The sequence below is a fragment of the Grampus griseus genome (assembly GCF_964374135.1).
Source record: "Grampus griseus genome assembly, chromosome: 10".
NCBI classification, from domain to species: domain Eukaryota; kingdom Metazoa; phylum Chordata; class Mammalia; order Artiodactyla; family Delphinidae; genus Grampus; species Grampus griseus.
The window spans coordinates 53,114,072-53,139,895 of NC_139004.1; the positions used below are offsets into that span (position 1 = coordinate 53,114,072).

Sequence of the window (25,824 nt, forward strand, 5' to 3'; positions counted from 1 at the left end):
CTTTAATATTATGCATATTTTATTATTTATTTTCATTAAAAAAATTAATAACATTTTTCATTTAACATCTATTTGTGAATAAAAAGTTTCCTTTTAGAAAGTTTCTTTAAATAGAGCAAGTTAATTAAAACTTTTAAAAGTAACAATAGTATAGATGGTCCTAAAGGATTAAGGCTTGGGAAAATATTTTGATGCCACCTTCTGAATTCAGGACACATATGAGCCCATACCAGTATCTTTAAAGTGTTATGAAAAAGTCAAGTCAAGTCAATTGTCCTGTCCTAACCAGACAGGACAATTATTTTAAAGACAATATAACTCACCTTAGCGTTCTCTGATTTTTTAGTAAGTTCTGCAGACCCAGGAGGCCTTCTTTCCTTTCTGACCAGTTGGAGCTAGCACATCTGTTGAGGACTTCTGCCACATCTTCTGTCTGCCTCATGTATGTAGGAATACTACCATTCCGAGAGCTATAGGAGCGTTCTGAACAAGCACTGGATGCATCGCTGTTGGCATCATCATCTGAATGCATCCCATATGATTCATATCTTCTTCGAGCAGGTTTTTTCTGTTACACATAAAGACTCTCATTAGTGGTAGCTAAAATAATATGCTGGTATTTCACAAATTTCTACTGACCATAAAAAGACTGGTTTTTGTTTAAAAATCAGTGTAAAGCATGCTGCTAATCATTGTAATAATAAAATGTTGATATTTAGTTTTTCTTCAAAAAACATGTTTTAGGAGTTAGTAGATGATGAAATATTCTTTAACTATGGCGAGTGATAAAAGCAGAATAAGACTACTGTATGGAAGTCAGATATGTAAAGTGGGGAGCACTAAAAACATGGGGTTCTTCCTTTTCTTTTTTCAGGAAAACCAAAAAGAACTACAAGAGTATAAACGAATGGACTCTGTACTAAAATTCTGAGTTGTTAAGAAGAAATTACTACCTTTTTAAAGGATGAGAATGGATCAGAAAATGGGCAATGGATCAGAAAAACATTTTTCCCCATGTAAAGTTCTATTTTTTTCTGTCTCTCAACCTTCTCTTTCCTCTATTCTCCTTTCACTTCTACTATCACTTGTCTTGCCACTCTTTCTTCTCTTGTATGCAACGCTGACATTTCCTAGAGAAGTAAAATACGGAGAATGATGACATCCTGTTTTGCTTACTCTTCCTTTTAGGAGGCAAGCTCCTGGAGGGTCCTCCATGTTCTTCCCAATGTGTCTATACTGTCTATTTCAATATTTATGAGAAAGCATATTTAGATTCCTTTGATTTCTTTACATCTGAAGCTTATTATTTAATAAATGTAACTGCTAATTTTACTTTGAATATTAAAAGTGAAATGAGACAGAATAAATAGCTTATTTGAGATTTCTTTGGAAGAATTATAAATCTTTATGTAACCTGATATTTGAATTTAGGCTGGTGAGCAGTGGATATTTCTAAGAAACATTTAAGCACAATAATTTTACACAGCTCCAGGTGACTTAAATTCTCCAAGTTTAAAATCTAAAAGAAATATAATTTGAACTCAATTAAAAATAGTTTTATAATGACATTCCCATCACTAAATTGATTTTAGAGGCACCAACTTAATTTAGAATGGCAAAAATGTGGTATTTCCTGTGTTGGTCTTCAAGACCAGTTTTGTTATAGACATCAGTGTCGATGACATCATCGCATTTGTATAAAGTAATCAGGCTTAAAGGATGAGAACCCCCATAGGACACTCTGTTTAAGCACTATCTCCCTGCTGATAATCATATAATCATATATACAGAAAAATGATGTGTATCTAAGGATTTTATTACTTCCATTTGAATTTTTTATAGAAGACTATCATCTGTTAAACTGATGAAGGAAAGAAAAAAAAGTTATGGTATCATAAGATGTCAGAAAACAGCAATGTCTATACCTTAGTCCGTATGTCTCCTAAGAGCTGAGAGCAGATTTTTAAAGAGAAAAATTGAAAATAATGAAAAACATTTTGCTAAACAGCACAGTGAAGTAGGCATAAACAATGCCCATAATTAGAAACATTAACTTTTAAAATATATAGATACATAAGAACTGCTTATTAGGAGAATATATCTTTAACTTGTCAATATCCTTTAGTCCAAAGAAAAAAATCTAAGCTACAGAAATACTCCCATAACCAGTTTTCCAAAGAAACTCAAGTCTTCTTCCTATTTGGATCCTTTTGTTGTTTCCAAAGTTAATTTTATTTCTATGATTTTCCCTAGGTCCAATTAGACTTAATAGTTGGATAGTCTTTTCCTAAAAACTGATAGTTATAACTGGAATATCTATGTTATGCAAATAATGGAAGTATTCACAATCAAATGATTGGGATTCAGCTTTTAGCCCTGGTGGCTAAATATTCCTCATATAAATCAAATACAACATCTTATAACAAGTAATAGTTCAAGAATAATCCATTCAATTCATAAAATTTATGCGAGCAGCATTTAACTAGTAAATCATCCATTTACAAGAAACTAAAAAACATAATTTGAGAAATACACTGATGAGGAATAGTAAATTTAAAACGTATGACTAATTTAATATCACCAGAAGAAGATGTGATCAATATGTCCCAAGCTCAAGAGAACAAAGTTCCTACTTAGTTGTACTGATTAGAAAAATCAGATGGCTAAGGTAAAGAGAAAAATTCAGCACATACAGACTGTTAGAACAGAACTGCACGTGATTACATTTAATATATTATAGCTATGATCAATGAATATTTTTAAAAACTTGTTTTTCAAATATATGTGGCAAATATTGTATCAACTCTGGTTAAGAGGTGATACGTGGTTTTAAAAGGCATAATGTATTTTTAAATTTCAAAACAAAGATGACACCTTTATAAGTTCTGTGTAAAAAACTGAGTAAATGCTTACTTCTCAAATATAGGATTAATATCATAACTTGAAAGAGAAATTATCATGTTGAATTGACTTGGGAAAAAGGAAAAAGCAATTATAATCACTGTTTCTAATACTTCCTTCATAATTTTAAGTGAGAAAAACCACAGTGATATCTGAACAGCACTATTCTGACAAACCATCATAGATCTACGGATTATGTTTTTAAGCCTCACTGTTTAATGTGTCAGGTATAAAGAGCCAGAAAGATATCTTAAATATAAGTTGTTTTGAAGGTGTACTTTCTCTCAGCTCAGAAAATACAAATAAATAAAGACTAAACAAAACTGTACCCCAAACTAAAACAATCCCTAAATACCCAAGGTTAAGCTAAACTTGAAATTACATACTTGTAGTGTACATATTTATATACTAATCTATCTGCCTTTATTCTCAGTGTATTACAGTACATAAAAAACATCACCATATTAACAATATCAATATTTATATTCCTGATATCACATCAATTACTATGGGCCCTGGCTTAAAAATTTGGCAATTAATAAAGATCAAGAATTAATTATACTGTTTTGCTTTTTACATTGCCCACATTTGATCTTCCTAGATTTAATACCAAGAATTTTCCCATCTCCTTTCCCACACTTGTGGATTGGCTCACTCATACATTAGTTTCACAGTTGGAACATCTGTAAAGATAAGGAAATGGAGAAAAGTACCAAGGCATCTGCTACTGCCTCCTCCACGTCGGAACCTGTGTTCAGGACTCGCATGGCACTGACAGAGGATGACAGTCGGCTTGATTGGCTGATCCCATACCCTGGACCTAATTCATCAGAAGAAGGAAAATAGCTTTGAGAGAGCCATAAATGTAACGGGGTCACGTTGGAAACTTTAAGATCCTTAAGAGGAGGAAAAAAAAACCAATGGGGCAAAGCATTTTAAAAGCAATACTGTATTCTCTGGGTACATTTATTTTTAGTCAAATAAAAGGGCAAAGGCAATTAAAATCACTGACAGTGCGTGGGAAGTAAATTTAAAGAATAGTAGCTATGATATACTTTTCACCAGAAGATAGAAGAAAGCATGGCTGGCCAACTAAGGGCTTGCAAGTCTATAGCCCTGTAATTAACCTAGCTCTATCAGTCAGGCAAATCTCATCTGTTTGCTTGAGCCACAGAGTAGCCCAGAACAAAGATCAATTCTCAAACCAGTAACGATTAGGGAGCTCAAGGAAGGCACGCCAGGAATTTACAAGGGAAAACCCCTCCAATTATTATCTCTTCTCTTTCAAGACAGGCTGATTCATTCTGTAACTAAGATGTATCATTTGATATTTGTCAAGGACCTACTATTGCCCGACACTCTGAGGTATGTAAAGACAAACCATAGATGGGTTCTTCCTCTCAACTACTGTCTACAACATATCATCATTTACAATTAAAACACTTCATCCACCATTTTGGTTTTTTTTTTAAACATATATACAAAGATGAAGTACATAACTGAGAACATAAAACAATTTTTATATTTTAAAATGACATAACTTAGGTTATACAAAAGAAAAATGCCCATCTCCAGTGAGAAAAATGTTCAAATAAGATTGCCAAAGGGAAAAAAGTTACTTGGGGGAAAATTTTTTTAAAAACCCACAAATGACTTATTCTCCAACAAATTAAATGTAAATAAAACAAATCAATTTTAAAACATGATTACTCAATGGAAACTGACAAGGACAAAAAACTTAAGATGAATGCACAGATGATAGTGAAAATGTACTCATCCTTCACCTGAGGCCCCATACACATCGGGGGCGTAGAGGGCACCAGTAGATCTGGAATGGTGTCTGGAGGCTGGAATAACAGGACCATACAAACCTCATCTATTACTACAGAAACAAGGAATAGTGGCAGCACTACAGTCAGGCAAGGAGAGTTAGTTCACAATGGTATTACTATTAATAGTTAAGGATCAGAATATTGCCTTAGACTAGGGCAACTGAACACTTGCATTGCAATATCTTCCTTGACACACAACAGATCTTACACCTAAGGGGACAGACATAAGCTCACAGGAGACAAAAAAGTAAGTATTCAAATGGAAGGAAATGTCAAAAGTACAAGCATGAGACAAAAAAATGAACACTGTAGTTTCAAAAAAAAAACCACTATGGTAAATAGTAACCAATAATAATCCCATCTCCTCTAATCCTGAACCCAGTGAGGCAGTTGTTACTATTCAATTTTACAAATAGCTAAACTAAAGCACAGAGAAAAGTTAATTAATTTGATCAAGGCCACACCTCAGTATTTGTAGTCTTTCAAGGCCTTTGCTCTTAAATAGTACACATACCATCTTTACATTGTTTAAAAGATAACATACCTCATTTATGTTAACATAAATGTTTTCTATAATGGTTCACAGTATATAAGTTCTGCATTCAGTAGATTATTTAAATATCAAAGCATATTTTGAGCACCAAAAAAGGGGAGTATTAACAATTTAATCAAAAAACCTAGAAACTTGTGACTTCTTATATTTATGACATCTCTCTAAATCTAAATTTAGGATATTTAAAATTTTAGATCTTAAAATCTTGATTTTCATAACATCATAAAGTCAGTCTTTTTCTTACACACACAAACAAATAAGCCAGGAAAAAATCATTTTATTATTTAATGAAACATATTACTCATTTTAAAAGTTACTCTGCTTCAGATATATTAATGAGAACAGTTAAAATACTTTTATTACATGAATTACTCTTTCCTTTGCCACAGGACCTTAATGAGTAAGAAAATGATCAAAAAGATTGAGAGATAGGATTAAAGAGAGAATGTTGCATAAAATGTTTAACAGACCCTGAAAGGTGATTGGTATCATTAGTAAAACATACTAATATATAGTTTTAATTTTACCCAACAGAATAATTTCTAAAATGATAAGGAAGAGTTGAAGCAATATGGAAATGCTTTAATAGATGAAAAAATTTTGAAAACCTTTTGAAATCAATAGCTATCTGTGGCTGAAGATAACACTCATGTGCTTGTAATAATGTAAGCCTTTTTTTGAATCTGGGTTCCAGAAACAGATGGAAACTAAGAGTGTGAGTTCCAGAGTTCATCTTTGTTTAGCCCTGATTTATTTCTGGTGTTTTAGGACCCTGATGCTGGCCTTGTGTTACAACTGAATAAATGGTAAGCTATGGGATTCATCTGCTGAATGGCCATATTCAAGTCAGAGGTGACAAAAGGATTCACCAAATAAAGAAAGAGAAAAATGTAGGCAAATATGGCAGAAAATGGGAATGAAAAGGACAATCTGATTTCTGGGAATGCTATCTTCATCTCTGTGTAATAAACAGGACTAATCTGCTACCTTTACTATGCAATATCCATATGTAAATAAAGGGCTACAAAATTCAATTCTTCTAAAACTATATGATTAAAAGGTTTAACCACCTTTAAACCAAATAGGATGTTTCATCACAATTGGGAAAACTGCCTCCTTTAATAATAAAATTTAAATGATTTAAATTGCAAATGGCAGCTTTGAGATAAATCTAGATCAATGACTAAACAACGTATCTCTTTAAAAATTAGGCATGACCACCTAGAGGAGTGGGATAGGGAGGGTGGGAGGGAGCAAAAGGGAGGGGATGGGGGATATATGTATAAGTTCTTACTTTGTTATAAAGCAGAAACTAACACAACATTGTAAAGCAATTATACTCCAGTAAAGATGTTTTAAAAAAAAGGCACATTAACATGTTTATTTTTTAAGTAATTAGAAGTTGGTTATAAATTTCCTCTAATCTCTGACTATTGTACACTTTTAAATGGTACAGAAACCTATTTTTGTTTCTTCCCGATATCTCACATTTTCTACTAATTGTACATTATATAAATGTAAGTATTATATTGTTAAAAAAACCTAAGATCCTTGCCACTGATGTGTCACACAACTAACTGTAGGTAAGCAAGCACTGTTCCAGGGCGAAGACTGGGAAGAGCAGTTGCAGCAGTGACGATGACCGTGATAACCACGTGCTCACCGTGTGTAAACACTGCTCTGAGGGACAGTTTTCATGTATTCTCTCCTTTACAGTGTCTTCAAAGCAATGCTAAGAACTACATGCTATTATTATTCTAGCTTTACAGATAAGGAAAAACCCAGGTATAAAACAGCTACAGAGCTGGGGTATCAACCAGGCCATCTGACCCTAGAACATATGCTCTTAAACTATCACACACCCACTCTATTTCCTTTGACTCTTCAAGGTGGCATGCTTACTTTATACAAATGTAAGATTTATTTCATTTTTAAACACATATGCATGAGGATGTACCATATATATATGTATATGTATGTGTGTGTGCATGTATACACACACATACACGGATACTCTACAGACTAAGCCTACTGTATATTGTACATGAACTAAATCTACCTCTGGCAGAGTATAGAAGGAAACTCTTTGGCACCTGGGACTGGAACACAAACAAGGGTTGAGGATACCCCTGCCTGAGTTCCTAGCTCAAAGGGTCAGTACAGGATAGTCTAGTAGTGATATGGTTGAGCCAAATGGCCCAAAGAACTAGAAATTAATCTCTAGAAATTCTATACTAACGTGTCTATTGAAGGAAATAATAATTCCAATAAATAATGAGTGGAACTATGTTCTACATAAGTATCACAAAGTCTGAAGTGCAACTCTCTTAAGTATTACAGTAACCTACATTTTATGGAATTAAAAGAAAAAACCTGAAATGGCTATAAGTAAGTGCATATAAACAAAGTATTAGTTAAAATGCTGAGGACCACACAGAAATTCTAAAGATTTTCAACGTAAAAAATTCTGCCTCTCCAATTACTCTAAAATATTTAGTTTTTTAAAAATCATTTAATATTTTTATAATTGAGGTAAATATAGTATTATAATCAAGGGTATAATAAAATCTCTATAATCAGGGACAGACAGGTTTCACAGCAATGACATGATAGAAGCTAATGCATGGGAAATGTTGTTAAATTGTAAAATACTGTAAAAATATTAATCCCTCCTATTTTAATAAGTTCATTCTTTCTAGTATCTGAAATATCTAAGGTGAAATGTTAATATTTCTGCTAAAAAGGACAAAAGTCTTTATTTTTATCAAACTATATAGTCCATATTTCACTTAAGAGTAAATATTTAAATATTGTCTTTAAATTTTATAGGGAGATTTGTTAAGAAAAATCTTGAATTCAATATTCTGTAGTTTAAATCTGTATGATATTTACTTGATTATGAAGGCAATCTGTTTATCCAATGTCTAACTTGCTCATTTAAGACAGATAAATGTCAAAGGAATTGCCCAAACATATAATTTCCTTCTGACTGTCCTTAAAAAGAAAAGAGATAGAGGAAAAGATACAGTTGAAGAAATCATCAACTAAATCCAGGGTGTGTTGAGGTTATCAGATGGTAGGAACACAACAGTGAAGCAATATGCCTCACACCTGCCCAAACACTTACCAAGGGGCTGAAAAGAGCGAACAGGACTCGTATCCCTGCTGCTCTCCCGACTGGCTTCCCGGCTGCACCCTTGGCTCACACTTGGTCGAGGAATACGACTGCTTCGGGCTGGTATGAAGCAACAGCAGCACAGAAGGGGAGTAAACAGGAGATAGAGTTTGTATTTTTGATATTTTGGTTTTATTCTTTTCTTTCTTTGTTTCTTTTTTTTTTTTTTGGCCACTCCATGCAGCATGCGGGATCTTAGTTCCCCGACCAGGGATCGAAACCATGCCCCCTGCAGTGGAAGTGCAGAGTCTCAACCATTGGATCAGCAGATAAGTCCCTATTCTTTTCTTTCTTAAAAACTAATAAATAAGTTTTTTCTAAGGTTGAGAAGAAACTTTTCTTGATGAAGCATTACCAGGAATACAATTAAAATTCTTGAATACAGTCTTCTAGTTTGTATGTGATTAGAAGAGTAAAATGATATTTTTCTAAAATAAAAAGATTTAAAATATAAATGAATTATACTTTCAAGATAAGATATCTAATTCCATTTTTAACCTATATTTCAGTTGTCCTTGAATTTTAAGTTGTTTTTCTCTAACTTAAAGTGCCTAAATTGAAGTCTTCAATGCCTGAAATACTAAAGAAATACAAGGTCCCAAGTTCTGCACAAAAATCTTACCCACTGAGAGCCTAGATGGACTAGCCTCTCTGCTACAGCCCTGGCTTCGTGGTATCTTGCTTCTCTTCTGTGCTGAGGCTGAATTGACCAGGACTCTTTGAACACCAGAGCTCACAGTGGAGAGGGCTGTTGTGGTCAGAACTCTTCCCGGAGACCCAGACCGGCTGCCAGCTAAACACCAAACACACATACAAATGTTAAGATATGAACTCCAAGAGAACTTGTTGAAAGGATAAAAATTCAAGAAGTACACCTGAGAAAACTGTGATGGAATGGCAGTTCTAAGTTCAAAGGAGTTAGACTGAGGAAGGTTTATATATACTCAAAACCTGGAATAAAAAGGTATACTATATATACTAGGATTGAATGGTAAATCATGTAAATATATTTTCAGTTTGGGGAGTATAAGATGCTATGTTTAATAAGGACAACACTATTATGATTTTCAGAACATAAATAGTAGAAAAGATTTCCAAAGAAATAAACTTACCTAACAATACATTTCATGCAGCTAAAGCTATATGTTAAAATGCTATATATTAAAGCTATATATTTAAAAGGAAAAAATTAATAATTCTATTATTGCTATCATTTTTGTTAAGAATATGGTAATGAAAATGTGCTTCCTGTTAAAAGTTTGTCTGCTGAGATGCCTCTAAATGGGCATAACAAGGTTATCTTGCAACTATGTATATTTTAAAATTTTTACAAGATTTAATTTTAAATGTTTACAAAGTTAGGCCAGCTGAAAAAGAAACTTGCATTTTGCTATTTGCCTTCAAATAGCGAAGGGGTCTTGGGTGGCCAGTCTGCCAAGTTGATGTATACTGAGGGTAAAACACAACTAAAGGGCAAATAAATGTCAAAGAAGGCAGACCCTTTCTAAACTAGTGATTTTCAGTCTTGGAAGACAAAGGATACGTGGTCAGGGACAGAGAAAGGGAGCTGGACAAAATCTCAGAGATTGGGGTAAGAGTTAAAAAAAAAGTTAAGAAACATGCTTTTAAACTAGAATTGCACGCGTTAGTGTTTAAGGGGATAAGCTCCTTGTCAATCAAAATATTTTTTGTCTGCATTGAAAAGGAAAATGAACTAGATAACTCCAAAGTATAATTTAACTCTAGATTCTGGATGGTAGCATTATAAAAGTTAAACTTGCACTTAAATAAAACGTCATGAAAGCAACGTTTCCTCTTTGCTGGGAACTTCTCCACAGTCACTGCTCACCAGGTATAATCTTACCCAATGACACTTCACTTGCACAGAGCAAAGATTAAAGAGTCAAAGCCAATGGGGACAAGCAGGGAACATCAACCAGGGAGCAGTGCTGAATGTAAGGCAGGGAGTGGTGACATTTTAGTTCAAGCCAGCTCTGTCTTGAGGTAATACTGGCTACATTTTGGGACTTTTTTGTTTTTTAAATGAAAGCTTTGACATGTCCTGATTTTTATTATGTTGTGTAGACCAAATAATACACGAATAGAGGCAGGCTGAATGTGGTTCATGGGCTGCTGATCTGTGACCCTGGCTACCGTTTTCTTGGCATGGTCTTCCTGAATACAATTTAAACTCATGCTTAATTCCTAAACTTTATTAGCACACAAAATGAAACTCATCTTCCGCTGGTTATAGCAATACTGTAAAACAAATCAATGTTTACGATGACGTTAGCAATTTACTATCTGTGTAGAAGGAATTCTAAATTGTTGCAGGGAAATTATACAAGTGTACTTTAAAATGATGAGTCATTTGAATTGTTTCATGATATTTCAGATGAAGAATCTTTAAATCAAGTTTCTTTCAGTTATAACCTTAGAGATACTCACAAGGCACCTATTTTCTCCATGCAGCATCTAAACTAAACATACACACCAAAACACCCAAACACCCAACATGCTACAAACTCACAATGCAAGATAAGCTGATGGAATATTTTATGGGAACACTTGCAACAATATAAAAAGTATAAATTATGAACTGAACACATACAACACGTTATTCTGTTAAAACTAATGTAAGTTTAGGGGGTGACAGTGTTGGTAGGAGTCTGGAGAATTCCTTGAAATGTGGATCTATTCAGCAGAGAGGAAACATATAGTATAGAAGCAGAGTAATCACGCTACCTATTCTAGATTTATTGACTTTATCAAAACTATGCAAGCTCACTCTCTATATATTTAAATTCATTCATGCCCTCTCCTGGGAAATAAAATTGGCAGTGTTAATCATTACCCGCTCTTCTCCAATGGTCGCCCTGGCCCCAACCAACAGCGTGTTAATTACAGTGCCTACAACCCATTTTGGAATTATTTATACTTAGAAGAAAATATCAAGGCTCTTTCCCCAGCAAAAGAACTACCAAGGCTAATTATTTCTTCTAGAAAAACCACACAGTTGATGAAAAAGAGTATGATGTACCTAGGGAATAGCATGCTACTAGAAAATACTCTAATTTATGAAGTTTGGAATTAGATATCTAATTTCTCTTGTGCTGCCTAAAGTTTTCAAATTACCATTTTATACTTTTTATGAGATGTTTTCAAGGCATTACTAAAGCTCCTTCGTTTTTGAATGTTTACATCTGTGGCATCAACATGGATAACTTTAAAAACCCAGGGTTTTGGTAATAAATAAGGACAGGTCAAAGAAAAATCATAATTGGTGATTTTTACCCCAATAATGGCTACAGAATGATATAATATTAAATGTTAAGAATTTCTGCTGAATAGAACCCATTCTTGATAATGAAAATAGGTGATCAAACAATAGATGCACACATAAAGTCTATATATTCTTACCACCAATGGTATTAGCAGATTGTGATCCTGAACAAGTGTAAAGGCAGAATTAGGGTAAGGGTTATAATCCATGAAGAGGGAAGAAGCAGATTTAAAATGAATGGCAGATGGAAATAAGAAGGCTTTAATCAGTTCTTAGAAAATAAAAAATTCTAAAGGAAAAAAAGCAAACTTTAAAAAAAAATCCCAAAACCATTGATGTCTGTAACAAAAGCAGAACATTTAGTAGTTTTTAGCTGATAAACTGAAATCAGACACTCATGTACAAAGCAGATGAAATGAAGGTGCAAAAGTAAATGTAAATTCTTCAGCTTTTCTTCTACTGATAGTCTAAAATCTAAATAATTAAATGTTTAAATTTTTATAATTTAAACATTTAATTTAAAACTACAGGTAAGGAAGAACAACATCTTCTAGCTGAAGAAAAATTAAATGAAAAAGCTACAGGTTTTATCTTTCTTAAGACACACAGGGGAAAAAAACCAAACAGTAGAGGGGTGGGGTGGAGAGACAAAATTTCTGACAGGCTGTACAATCATTTGTACGTAATCAGTCACTACCAACAACAAAAGACACAATCTTTACGTAAACATTTAAGTCTGGAAGTCTCTCCACTGGGTCTGTTTTTATTTATTTTTGGTTAGCCATCAGAACATACCTGCTTTGACCCAAGAGATTTTTTTTTTCCTAAATGGTGATATAAAAATATGGAAAAGACCATGCAAACCCTAATGAATTACTTAAAAGCAAAGTGAAGATGGAGAGCACAGCAATATTTCTGTGCAAATATGTGTAAAGAAACTTGCATCAAATTATACAAGGCCACAATATCTTTTTTCAAAAGAATTTGAAATGAAAAAAACAGTCATTCAAATAAATAAGCAGGCAGATAAACAAAAACCTCACCAATATGATTTAAAATCTAAGTGATTTTATGGTGGGAACGTCTTCTGATCTTAAAATCCTACTAGGTCTAAAAATCTATCATTATGTTCTCACACTCTAGGAGAGGATTTCAAGTATTGTGGATTGGGTTTCAAAGTGAAAAACCAAATGTAAAAAAATTATTCTATATTCTCTTGAAGTGATCAGTAGTTATAATACACTTAAAAGGGAGTTCCTTAAGTAATATATTAAAAAAACATACACAAAGCACTTTGAATCTCTGCCATGAGTTCAGTCTTAGTATTACTTTAGAACTCAGTAAAATATCTCATATAAAATTGTTTTATCATTAAGATGCTGTATACAGACAGTTTCTGGTTGCTACCTTTATTTTTCTTTCTGCTTTAAATTTCCTAACTTCACCGTTATTTTTGCTTCCTGAAGTCCATAAGAAATAACAACAAAGAAGTGCACAATAGGAGTATAAAATTCAGTTGACATTAGGTTAAGAAAAACAAGGACATCAATTTCACCAGCTAAAATATATAGCACATACTTTGTGCTCAGGCAAAATACTAATTTAATTCTCACAACAATCCTGTGAGATTATCCTCTTCATTTTACTGGTTACAGTAGAAGTATATAGAAATACAGCAACTTTAAATAACCTGGAAAAGCCATGGATCAAATCCATGATCTAAATCAATACTTCTCAGACTTGATTGTAACACAAATCACTTGATGATCTTGTTAAAGACTGAATTCAGTAGATCTGTGGTGGCATGAGATTGTACATTTCCCAGGTGATGCTGATGCTGGTCTGGGCACCCCATTTGGAATAGCAAGGCTCTAAACTACTATGCTATACTGCTAAAGATTAAGTTACTTTAACAGTTACCCTAAAAATACACAAGATCTGGGAAGAATGTGGTATGATCTATTCCTAATTTGGTTGGGAGAAGAGCTCTCACCCAGAGGGCATTTGCCATGTTTTCCTATTTGTAAATAACCCTCAATTTGCAAACCAATTTTACTAAGGATTTCTGCTTATTTTTAGGACTCCTGTTGAGTGCTCCCATCATTACTCTGTCTAGATTTTTTGACTTTGGAAAGAGGAGAATCTGCTAGGCCGGACTCGTCTAATCACTGCCCTGACCCCCTCTAAGCCCAGCTCCTTTCCCTGATTCGACGATTCAAGAATCAAGTTAAAAAAACAGACAAATTGGGCATCTATATCCTGGAAGAGTCACCTAAACAACAGTGGAAGATAGCTACATCTATTTCTTTCCAAAATGGCCAAGTATATAGAAGAACCCCAGAATTACCTCCCTAGAAAAAATTCCTGTTCTAAGAGGTATGTGCTAAGGAAAATCTCTTGATAAAGAAGGAATGTGAACTCTTTGAAATTAATTATGCCTTAAGTGTATATATTACTATTCTGGAATATATAGGAATGGATCATTCATTTTACCTAGAATTCAAAATTGTGCTTTTTAATAATTGTGCTTATGAGAAACTCAGCTTCCAATGAAATAGCAAAAACATAAATCTTAAATTTAAAAAGGAATATAACAAAACTGGTCATTTCAATTTGTTTCCTCTTTATGAATCAGTATATAGCTGCCAAAAATGCTAACTTCATTCTAACAGATTTTAGGGAGAGTACAAAGATACCACATATCTGCCCTTGAACAACATTAGCTAGATGCAACCAGATCTGATGCTAACGTATGGCAATTATTTTGCCTCTAAAAAGCACAATTTTCCACATTTACAAGTTTCTGAGTAGACTGTGAAAACCTTAATGTTAAAAGATTTGTGCTATTTAAAATATCTCCATGCAAAAGTCTGTATAGCAGATGAAGTTTTTCTTACTAAGTGCAGATATCAATGATGCAGCCCTAATAACACACCAAAGACAAGACAACACCCACTCCAAAAATTCCAAAACATGCACAACAACTGACCCAAAACATTGAAAAAAAAAAAATACCTTCATTTTTGTCAGGTGATGATGAACCTAAAGTACAGAACAAGAACTCAGTATGTGGCTTGTCTTTTTTGAAATTAGTTTTGTCTTTTTCCACTGGTGAATCTCTTCACACAGTAACATACAAGGAATACGCTTATCCTAACATATTAGAAATATGGGAGAACTAATAGGCAATACGTACGCTGTGACTGAGACACCATTTTTGTTCGACTTCTTCCTCTGGAATCTGTCTTGGCATTTCCCATACCAGCAAGTGGTGCTGAAAGCTTTGCTCTCACCCGGCCTAAGGAATAAAATTATTTACATAATTAAAGACTTTTTTCTATAATATTTAGTAATAAGGAAAAAAATCTCATTATAATTTTCTAATTGGGTGTGCTTTTCAAGTATTGTTAAATTCTGTAATAATGTAACCTTCACTTACAGATTATAAGATTATAGTTCTCTTAAAATTTTAAAAATACATACTGCTTTTTACGTGTTGCACCATAAGCTAACTTTCCTTTACGTGTAAGAATAAAGTCAAACTAAAGCTCTCCATTCTCAGTTTGATATTATTAGTCCAGTAAAGTAGAGTTATAATTAAGATAATTACTAGAGGCATGCACTTATTCTTAATTGGTAGTTCCAATTTTAAAATTTCCGTTTCCATGAAATTTAATTTATTCTCAAATCCACCCTGTAGTTTAATATACAAGCTAATCGTGGAAACAACAACCCAAACAATCTTTCGGACTGAAAATGTACTTCTAAAGAGATCTGCAAGAAGATACAATACTAGGTAAAATATCGCATCTTTTTATATCCTGTGCTAAACATGAGATTACTACAGGTGTACATGGACATGTTTACTCCTCTCTTCCTCCAACTAACCAATTTCATTTATAAAATTATTTGAGGAAATACCAATCCTCAAAGAGATGGCACTTTTCTACACACATTTCCTTCTCTACCTCCAAGTTGCGTTCCTTTCTTCTCTTACTACTGCCTCATCCCCCTCCACAAAACCAAGACGCAAGATGTTTCTAGAGCTCTTGAACCAAAGGAGATAATGCTTACCAAAGTGCTTAAGTAAACTGTCATTAGAAAAAACAAAAATATATTACTAGCAGGTACTTTGGTATTCTCAAGCAACAGTCTCAATCACTATCAAATCAGAACCAATACCAAACATGATCATAAAGAAGGACTCAAAATACTTTTTAGTTAAAAGTCACAACTTTTAGGGCAATCACAATATAGAGGCTGGGGACTTCCCTGGTGGTGCAGTGGTTAAGAATCTGCCTGCCAATGCAGGGGACACGGATTCAAGCCCTGGTCCGGGAAGATCCCACATGCTGCAGAGAAACTAAGCCTGTGTGCCACAACTACTGAGCCCACGTGCCACAACTACTGAAGCCTGCGTGTCTAGAGCCCGTGATCCACAACAAGAGAAGCCACCTCAATGAGAAGCCTGCACACCGCAACGAAGAGGAGCCCCCGCTCGCCACAACTAGTTCTGCCCACACGCAGCAACAAAGACCCAAGCAGCCAAAAATAAATAAACAAAATAAATTTTAAAGAACCCCAACAATATAGGGGCTAGCCTGATATGGCAATATTAATTAGGAAAACATACAGTAAAGAGTAAGGAAAAATTAAGAAATGAGTGAGGGAAGATAAGAGAATAATTAGGAGCTAGGAATAAAATGAAGCAAAAGGAGAAGTACAGTTGGTAGATCCTAGCATTCTATCAACTTCTTTGAGGCCCCTAAAAAGCCCATAATTCAGGACTTTCACCCTTTTACAGAGTCTGTTTAGAATAGGACACAATGTTCTCCTGACTAAGAAGTAAAATAGAAAAAAATTATTATTTTTGAAATGCAGAATGTATCCAGTACAACAAAGAAATTAGGATAAATTAAGTATTTTGATACTACCATTCTAAATTACAATGCCACAGTGCCAGAAACTAGTACTCTAATTTAAAACTTAAAATATGAAAATATTTCAAATATATCAGAGTAAGTATGAGGCCTCCAAAATGTTAAATCTACTTAACTGTGCATCACAAGAAAATGTCATCCATGTAAAATTTAGAAAAAAAAAATGTGTTTCATATCAGAGGCTTAATAAGACAGCCTTCAGGCAGGATAAATATAAAAACTGAATTTTTTCCTTTCTACAAATTCAAAAGCAATAAATAATTTTTTAAAAGGTAAACTGGCTCAGTAAAATAAAGTATTATACCTAGCAAGGTTTTTGTAATCCCAAATTCAAATCATATGCAATTCTCCAGTCACTGATTCAAAATCAAAGATACATTTAAAAGCTGACAAAATAAATGCATTTAAATGCTGAGGATATTTAAAGACGATAAAGCAATGGCACGTGCACTCTCAAAGTATAAATGAATTGGCATAAATTAAAAACCAAAAACACAAAATAAAAGCATCAATGTCACTACAAGAAAAAAATGAAACTATGTAACTTTATACTAGGTATTATTAAACATGTTAAGCATTTATGTTTTTCTAGCATGAGGTGATGCAAGATACAAAGCAAAACTCCAAGATGAAGGATTAAAAAAAAAATCCACATGTATAACTAACACAACCAAACATGAAATGTAAAAGCTACCACAGCTCGCAAATTATATAGATTTGCAAAGAAATTAGCCTATTTTAGTTTTTAATATTTAATTCCTACCAATGAAAATATTAATGTAGAGGTATTTGTGTTACTAACAAAATGTATAATTCTTACCATCTTCAGATGCTGTTCCTAAATAAGAGAAATAAAACAATAACATTTCAACAAAGTCTGCCAATGCTGATGTTAAAACCTTCCTCGTGCCTCCCACCCAATGAAAACAAAAGGGCAAAAGAAAAAATTTCTAGTTTGATAGCCTTAAATTAGGTTTTAAAAGATTCATTTTGAGATAAAAGAAAATTTGAGGTAACCTAATGACTCATAGCACAAAAAAGGTTAAAACTAGACAATTAAAAATAGCAAAATTCTGTAACAAACACGTTTATCTGCTATACTTCATACTTAAAATTTTAAATGGTGAAGAAAATTAGAGAAATTAATTACTCAAGAAAGATGCAACTTTCATTGCTCTCTCCAAAATGAAGATTTTTATAGATCTTTCCAATGTAAGAATTCTTTCTGTGCATTTTCAAAAGGTAGTCCATAAAAGAACTAGAAAACTAATTGACAAACATGGGAATCAAATCCATGACCTAGGTCTCATTAACCCAGTATTTTCACCAAAGCATTACAAAGACCTATCAATCCATTAGCTATTTATTCAAAAATTCTTGTACTCCCTAAGATGTCAATGAAAACTAGCAAAAATGATCAAGTAAATGGAATTCCCTGGCACTCCAGTGGTTAGGACTCCACGCTTTCACTGCTGAGGGCCCGGGTTCAATCCCTGGTCAGGGAACTAAGATCCCACAAGCTGCACGGCATGGCCAAAAAAAAAAAACTCACTACTACTATAGGGCAATAACAGATGTTTCTCCGTGTGTGTGTATATAGATTTTTTTTTTAAAAAACAGGATTAAACATCAGTGAGAGTAACACATCACATAACACAGGTGATTCCTCAAATAGGCTGATGTTTCTGACCCAAAAAAGAAAACATTTTGATCTGGAATGTGAGAATAATTTGTTTTTAAAGGATCTAGAATCTCAGTGTTAGAAGTGATATTGAATGGTTTGAAATATAGAAACTATCTCTTGGTTAGGTTTTCTTTCATTTAATAATTTCTTAAATTTATAAAATACATTAAACACACACAGAAGCACAGAGACTAATTATAAGTAACACTCATGTACCCAACCCAAGATTAAATAAATCTTCCATTTCATCAGAATGGAAGACATACCAATTTCAGAGTTTATGTAATAACTGACAGAAAAACATAGTTTTTCATTTTCCCTAGATCTCATACTGTGACTTACAGATTCAGGATCTTCTTACAAGTTCTTATAAAAAAGCTCAAGTTCTTAGATAACATTATGGTATCTGATGAAGTGAAGGGCAAGTGTGGATAATACACAGTCTAGTGTTAGACAAGAATACCATACAGATAAAAATTACCACACTGGATCAAGCAACTAAAGATAAACTAAATACTGAAATTAAAAAGGCATAGCTCAGGGCTTCCCTGGTGGTGCGGTGGTTGAGAGTCCGCCTGCCGATGCAGGGTACACGGGTTCGTGCCCCGGTCCGGGAAGATCCCACATGCCACGGAGCGGCTGGGCCCGTGAGCCATGGCCGCTGAGCCTGCGCGTCCGGAGCCTGTGCTCCGCAACGGGAGAGGCCACAACAGTGAGAGGCCCGCGTACCACAAAAAAAAAAAAAAAAAGGCATAGCTCAAAGTAAGTTCAATTTTGATTAAATGTTAATTTAAAACTCACTCTCTGAAAGACAGCATCTGTGACTTGCATTTCATTTTCATAAATAACCATATGAATCTGTAAAATATGTCATTTGTCTCTCTCTGTATCAGAGTTATTAAACTACAGAACTGAATCAAGTGACTTATGAGATTCCTTTCCCTTCTTCTGAATTTAATATTTCAGAGAAAGACTTAAGAAATCAAGAATATTCTAAGAGCTCAGGTATAAAAAATTAAGAAAATTGATTTAACTTATAACAAACAGTAACCTAGTACTTGAGTAAACTGAGAAACCCAAAATGGATATGTCTAACCCAAAATTCAATCAGAGAATTACGTAGCCATTTTCACATTAAGAGTGCTGCCAAATAAGCAGCCTATTTTCAGAACTTAAGAGAATGAACAAAGGTATCACGTAGAATCCAAGAGCCATAAAATTTTTTAGGTGTATTAGAAAAGGAAGTTCTTACCATCCATCTTGTCAGAAGTATCCTCTGATGAAAGAGCAAGCAAAGAACAGAACAAAACTTAGTATATTAGAAAAGGATTTTATAACCCCTGGAAAACATTATTTTTAAGAACACAGAATTCATAGCACACACGTATATATGAAGCTTGTTTTCAACTAAAACATACTAGGAGATTAAACAAGACGAGGTTTCTTTGTGAGATAAAAATACCCCCCCCCAAAAAAATATATATATATAGAATTGAATTGACAATAAGTCTGATTTTCACTAGCTAAATAAGTTAGAGAAGCCCATGTCCCAACCTTGGACCCCTGCACCATCAGACAAACCATTTGCTTGGGTCTGTTGAGTTTCTCGTAATCTAAGAGTCACCTTGCCCTGCTTTCTCTTTTCCTCTATAGGCTAGAGCACACCCCCAAATTCTGCTCTAAATTTAGCTGTCTCATCATTATCCTCTGTCTACTGCGTTGCTGCTTCCTCACCCCATCCTTTCTTAGTACTTTCAGTCCCTTTAAGACCTGAAATATGGATAAATCTAACAACTAAATTTCTCTACCCCGCTACTTTGAGGTCCCCAATAGAGAAAATTACAAAACCAAGAAGTCATGCATACTGGCACTACTAGAAACTGGGGTAATTATCAGGCTTGGCCTTTAGTGACTGTGCAGAAAAGTGTTAATAAACCAGGTCTGATACTCTTAAGAAGAGCCTAGATACAGGGCTAGCCCTTAGCTGGCCTTTGGGAATTTAGTTTTGGATCCTAATTTTATCAATGATGAGGTTGTTTTGTGTGTTTGAGTGTTGGGAACGGGGTATTGAACTCCTGCTATACCAACTTGCCTGAATTGTTTTTGCAGACAATGTGATTTATGGGGAATACCTGTTATCTTTTTCGGAGTACGGAATTCTGGTAATTGTGGCTGGTTGTGCAGCAGAGTGCTTGCATAATGACCGCCCTTTTACCCTCACCCTGGACTCTGAGTCTTAAGGAAGCTTCTCTGGACAGAAACACTATGCACATGTTCTACACTCATTGCTGGAGGAAGGAGCATGTTCTGTGCAGCCTGTCATTTTCGCCTCTGGGAAGGATAACTCTGAAAGCCTGTGCCTGGACTCCAGACTACCAGATGAGTCTTTTTCCCTTGCTGATCCTGCTGTGTGTCCTTTTGCTATAATAAACCTCAGCCATGAGTACAGCTAACAGTCCAGTGAGTTCTCTGGTGAGTTTCTCAATGTGTGGGTGGTTGCAGGAAGCCCGGAAGAGAGCCCCTCCTCTTGTGCCTCCTGAACTGCTATTCCAAACCTCAAGCCACCTCTCAGACACCCTGCTTTCTATTAGCTCAGTGTCCTGACTCTGATTCCTCAAACATGAAGACATAGCTACCTCCCCATTACATGGCTCTTAATGCACACCCGCCCAAAATATATCTGAATCTACCTCCTTCATTTCTTTCCCTTCTACCTCAGTGAAACTGATGACCCTTCCACATCCAAGGCTAACTCCCCAGCTCTTCTCTATACATCCTATTCCTCATGTCTCTCATAAGAACTTTGACCGTAAACAATTTCCTTTTATTCTTCCATTTTTTACTTTTCCTTCTCTACTGACTCTACCATCTTAGTATGCAAACATATTCAACTCCCTCAATTTTAAAAAACAAGAAGTTCATTAACCTTTAACAACGGATAATTCCTACAATCTTCTTTCATCTCCTCTCAGCCGCTAAGCCTAGGAATAATTTATACAGATTCTCCTTCCAACTTCTTCCTCAATCAACTGAAATCTGACTTCTGTCCACATGACTCCAACTGAAAACATTTATTTTCTTTTTCATTTAAGCAATCCCACAGACCTAGTTGTTGAGAACAAATATTCATAAATATGCATAGATATATCAAGGTTTCCTTAACAGAAATTCCTGTCTCCCATCATACCAAGCTTACTCTTCAGGATAAAGTTTTCAAGGGTAAACCTCAAAACACTCATCATATCCCCGTTGCCAAAGGATTCAGCACTTCAGTGGACGAAAAATCCTGTGGCAACTGCTTTAAGTAATGTATTGAGTTTAATATTGAAAGATTACAGTACCTTAATTACAGAAGATTACAGTAAGAACAATCCTCTAATGACTTCCAAATCTAATCTCAAGCACAGATCTCTCTCCTGAGTTCTCTACCACTGTATGTAATTCTTTCATATACTACTATGCCTCCGAACACTTCCAGTTTGATGTCTCAGGGATTTCAAACTCAAAATGCATAAAACTCAACGAGCTTTTAGCTGCTCATCCTTTAGCAACCTACCAATACACTGAGAGACTCTTTCAATATAGAGGCATATATCTCCGGATCCATAAATGTTCAGCCATGATAAACAAGGCTCAAAGAGAAGAAAACAAAGAATACACAAGTCACATCTGTATAAGAAAGTTGAGGAAGGGGGGGAAGGGGGTTTAGAAAGAAAAAGGGAGGAAGGAAGGAAGGGGGGAGGGGCGGATGGAGGGAGGGAGGGAGGGAAGAAAAAGAAAAAAAGACAGAAATAGAAAGAATGAGAAAATCTATTCTCTAAGCCCTGGAGAGAGGCACAGACAAGTATCTCATTGTGCCTGAGTGTGAACCTGGGCCAGATGAAGAAAAGAGGATAGAGGGACACCTTTCCCTTCTGTAAAGAAGCAAACATGCCATTCAAACCTTAAAGAACCAAAAGAAACAAATTAAGCAATCTCATGGCACTATTATGACTTTCTTATGAAAAAAAAAAATTGCTGCTGGGAATTTCCTGGCAGTCCAGTGGTTAGGACTCTGCGCTTTCAGCCGAGGGCTTGGGTTCAATCCTTGGTTGGGGAACTAAGATCCCACAAGCTGCGTGGCGCGTTCAAAAATTAAAAAAAAAGAATTGCTGCAAATGGCTTTCGAGTTCATATTAAAACATTTCAAATTCAGTATTTTCTTCTGGTACTAAAAAATAATGGATACTAAATATAATGTTTTATTTTTAAGACTCAGGATGAATGTTGTATTTCTGTTTTCCATTTTCCCCACTTAAAAAAATTAATGTGTAAGTCATGTACCATAAAATTTACTCTTTCATAGTATACAATTCAGTGTTTTTAATATATCCACAAGACTTAACAACCCTCATAAATATCTAATTCCAGAACATTTTCATCACCCCAAAAAGAAATCTTATACCCATTGATGTCATTGCCTATTTTCCCAACTCCCAACCCCTGGCAACAACTAATTTACTTTCTGTTTCTGTGGGTTCACGTATTCTAGGCATTTCATGTAAATGGAATCATACAGTATGTGGCTGTTTGTGTCTAACTTTATAATGCTTTCGAGTTCCACCCCTCTTAGAGCATGCGTTAGTATTTCACTTTTATGTAATGTGCTCCTTTTTATGGCTAAGTAATATTCTGCTTCATTGTATGCACATACCTCCCTAACCATTCACCAGCTGATGGACATCTGGGTTGTTTTCACTTTTGGGCTGTTATGAATAATGTTGCTATGAACATTCATTTGTGTACATGTTTTAATAAGAACATATGTTTCACATGTCTTGGGTATACAGCTAGGAGTGGAACCACTGGGTCACATGCTAACTCTGTTTCACTTTTTGAGAAACTGCCAAACTGTTCACATAGTGGCTCCACTTACATTCCAGGAGCAGTGTATGAGGGTTTCAATTTCTCCATATCCTCACCAGCATTTGTTATTGTCCATTCTTTGGATAACAGCCTAGCAGGTGTGAAGAGGTATCTCATTGTGCTTTTGATTTGCACTTCCCTAATATCTAAGGACGTTGAGCATCTTTTCATGTGCTTTTATTGGCAATTTGTATATTATCTTTAAAGAAATATGTATTCAAATCCTTTGCTTATTTATAAATAGAATTGCCTTTTTGTTGCTGAGTTATGAGTTCTTTATATACTTGAGATGTTAAGTCCCTAATCAGATATGTGATTTGCAAATGTTTTCTCTCATTTTGTGTGTTGTCTTTTCACTTTCTTGACGGTGCCCTCTGAAGCACAATGTTTTTAATTTTGATGAAGTCCAATTTATCTAGCTTTTCTTCGGTTGCTTGTGTTTGGTGTAGTATCTAAGAAAACATTGCATCGTTCAAGGTTATGAAGATTTACACCTGTGTTTTCTTCTAAGCATTTTATAGTTTTAGCTCTTACATTTGGGTTTTTTTTTTTTTTTTTTGCGGTACGCAGGCCTCTCACTGCTGTGGCCTCTCCCATTGTGGAGCACAGGCTCCAGACGCACAGGCTCAGCAGCCATGGCTCACGGGCCCAGCCGCTCCATGGCATGTGGGATCTTCCCGGACCGGGGCACGAACCCACGTCCCCTGCATCGGCAGGCGGACTCTCAACCAATGTGCCACCAGGAAAGCCCTACATTTGGGTTTTTAATCCATTTTGAGTTAATTTTTTGGATATGATATGAGGTAGGGGTCCAAATTCATTTCTTGGCCCCTGGCTATTGAGTTGTTCCAGCAACATTTGCTGAAAAGAATTCTTGCCTACTGCATGGTCTTGGTACCCTTGTTGGAAATCAACTGACCACAGATATACGGGATTATTTCTGGACTCTCAATTCTATTACATTGGTGTGGATGTCTATCTTTATGCCAGTACCACACAGACTTGATTACTGTAGCTTTGAAGTAAATTTTGAAATTGGGAAGTGTGAGTACCCCAAGTTCGGTCTTCTTTTTCAAGATCGTTTCATCTATTCCGGAAACTTTGCTTTGTCATTTGGATTTTAGGAACAGTTTGTCAATTTCTATAAAAAGGCAGCTGGACTTTTGATAGGGATTGCATTGAATCTGTATGTCAATTTCCCATCTTAATATTAAGTCTTTAAATAACCTGTGTGTCTTTCCAGTTATTTAGAGCTTTAAATTCTTCTAACAATGTGTTGTAGTTTTTAGTGCACAAGTGTGAAATAAAACATACATATGAGCCCAATTCCTGGTACAGAGCTCCTAAAATCCTTGTAATTTCTCAAGTGGTAAGAGCACTTGGTGTACCTTTTTCTCTAATATTTGCTCCTTGACCCTGGTACCTGACAGAGCTCCTAAATCCCTTGGAATTTCCTGGGTGATAGGAGTGTCTTTTGTTCTAATAAGGCATTTCCTGGTGGTCTCCTAGACAGCCTCAGGATGGGGGATGGTCACCAGAAAGATGAAACCATGATTAAAAGCTTGGAATTTTCAGCCCCATCCTCCATCCTCTTGGGAAGAGTTGTGAGGTTGGAGACTAAGTTAATGATCAATTATGACTATGTGATGAAGCCTCCATAAAAATGGCAAAAGCACAAGACTCAGAGAGTTTCTGGGTTGGTGAACACACCCATATGCTGGGAGGGTGGCACACTGCAACTCCACAGGGAAAGAAGCTCTTGGGCTTGAGACCTTTCCAGACCTCACCCCCTGTATCTCTTCATCTGGCTTCTCATTCATACCCTTTAATATCCTTTGTAATAAACCAGTAATCTAGTAAGCAGACTGTTTTCGCAAGATCTGTGAGCCACTCTAGCAAATTAATTTAACTCAAGGAGGGGGCAAGGGAACCTGTGACTTAGAGCCAGTTGGTCAGAAGCACCGGTAACAACATGGACTTGCAATTGATGTCTGAGGTGGGGGTGAGTGGGGTCGGGGGTCGTGACAGGCTAAGCCCTTAACCTGTAAGGTCTGTGTTAACTATGGTTAGGGCCACAACTGAATTGAATTTTAGGACATCTAGGTGTTGTCTAAGAATTGCTGGATGTGAAAATCCCACACGTCTGGTGTCAGCAATATTATGAGTGTAAGAGTAAAGGAGAAACGTAAGAGTAAAGGAGAAACATAAGAGTGGTTCATCCTAGAGAAGTCTTACACTTCTTTTGTTCTATCGATTCCTATGTACAATGTATTATTCTTTTTGAGGCTATTGTAATTGGAATTGCTTTTTAACTTTATTTTCAGATTGTTCATTGCTAGCATTTTTTGTAAAGGTTTATTATTTTTTTTCTGACTCCATCAACTATCTTTATTTTATTTTTTTTATACAGTCAGTTCTTATTAGTTATCCTATACATATTGGTGTATATATGTCAATCCCAATCTCCCAACCCATCCCATCACCACCACGACCACCGTCCCCTGCTTTCCCCCTTGGTGTCCATATGTTTGTTCTCTACATCTGTGTCTCT

The 25,824-nt window shown here is 35.2% G+C and overlaps 1 protein-coding gene across 10 annotated transcripts in view; it reads right to left on the reverse strand.

Moving 5' to 3' along the window:
• Positions 1 to 25,824, reverse strand: part of CLASP2 (cytoplasmic linker associated protein 2) — a 184,512-nt gene that overhangs the window by 47,303 nt on the left and 111,385 nt on the right. For 3 of the 10 annotated variants that reach the window (XM_082662812.1, XM_082662821.1, XM_082662813.1), the window contains 9 exons: positions 19,621 to 19,644; positions 17,505 to 17,522; positions 14,941 to 15,042; positions 14,760 to 14,786; positions 9,084 to 9,254; positions 8,414 to 8,521; positions 4,686 to 4,748; positions 3,615 to 3,721; positions 324 to 568 (listed from right to left, as the gene is read on the reverse strand). In XM_082662812.1, the coding sequence (XP_082518938.1) occupies positions 324 to 568; positions 3,615 to 3,721; positions 4,686 to 4,748; positions 8,414 to 8,521; positions 9,084 to 9,254; positions 14,760 to 14,786; positions 14,941 to 15,042; positions 17,505 to 17,522; positions 19,621 to 19,644 (865 nt within the window). The remainder of the gene's footprint in view (positions 1 to 323; positions 569 to 3,614; positions 3,722 to 4,685; positions 4,749 to 8,413; positions 8,522 to 9,083; positions 9,255 to 14,759; positions 14,787 to 14,940; positions 15,043 to 17,504; positions 17,523 to 19,620; positions 19,645 to 25,824) is intronic. The other 7 variants (XM_082662814.1, XM_082662815.1, XM_082662817.1 and 4 more) reach the window with 7 other exon arrangements.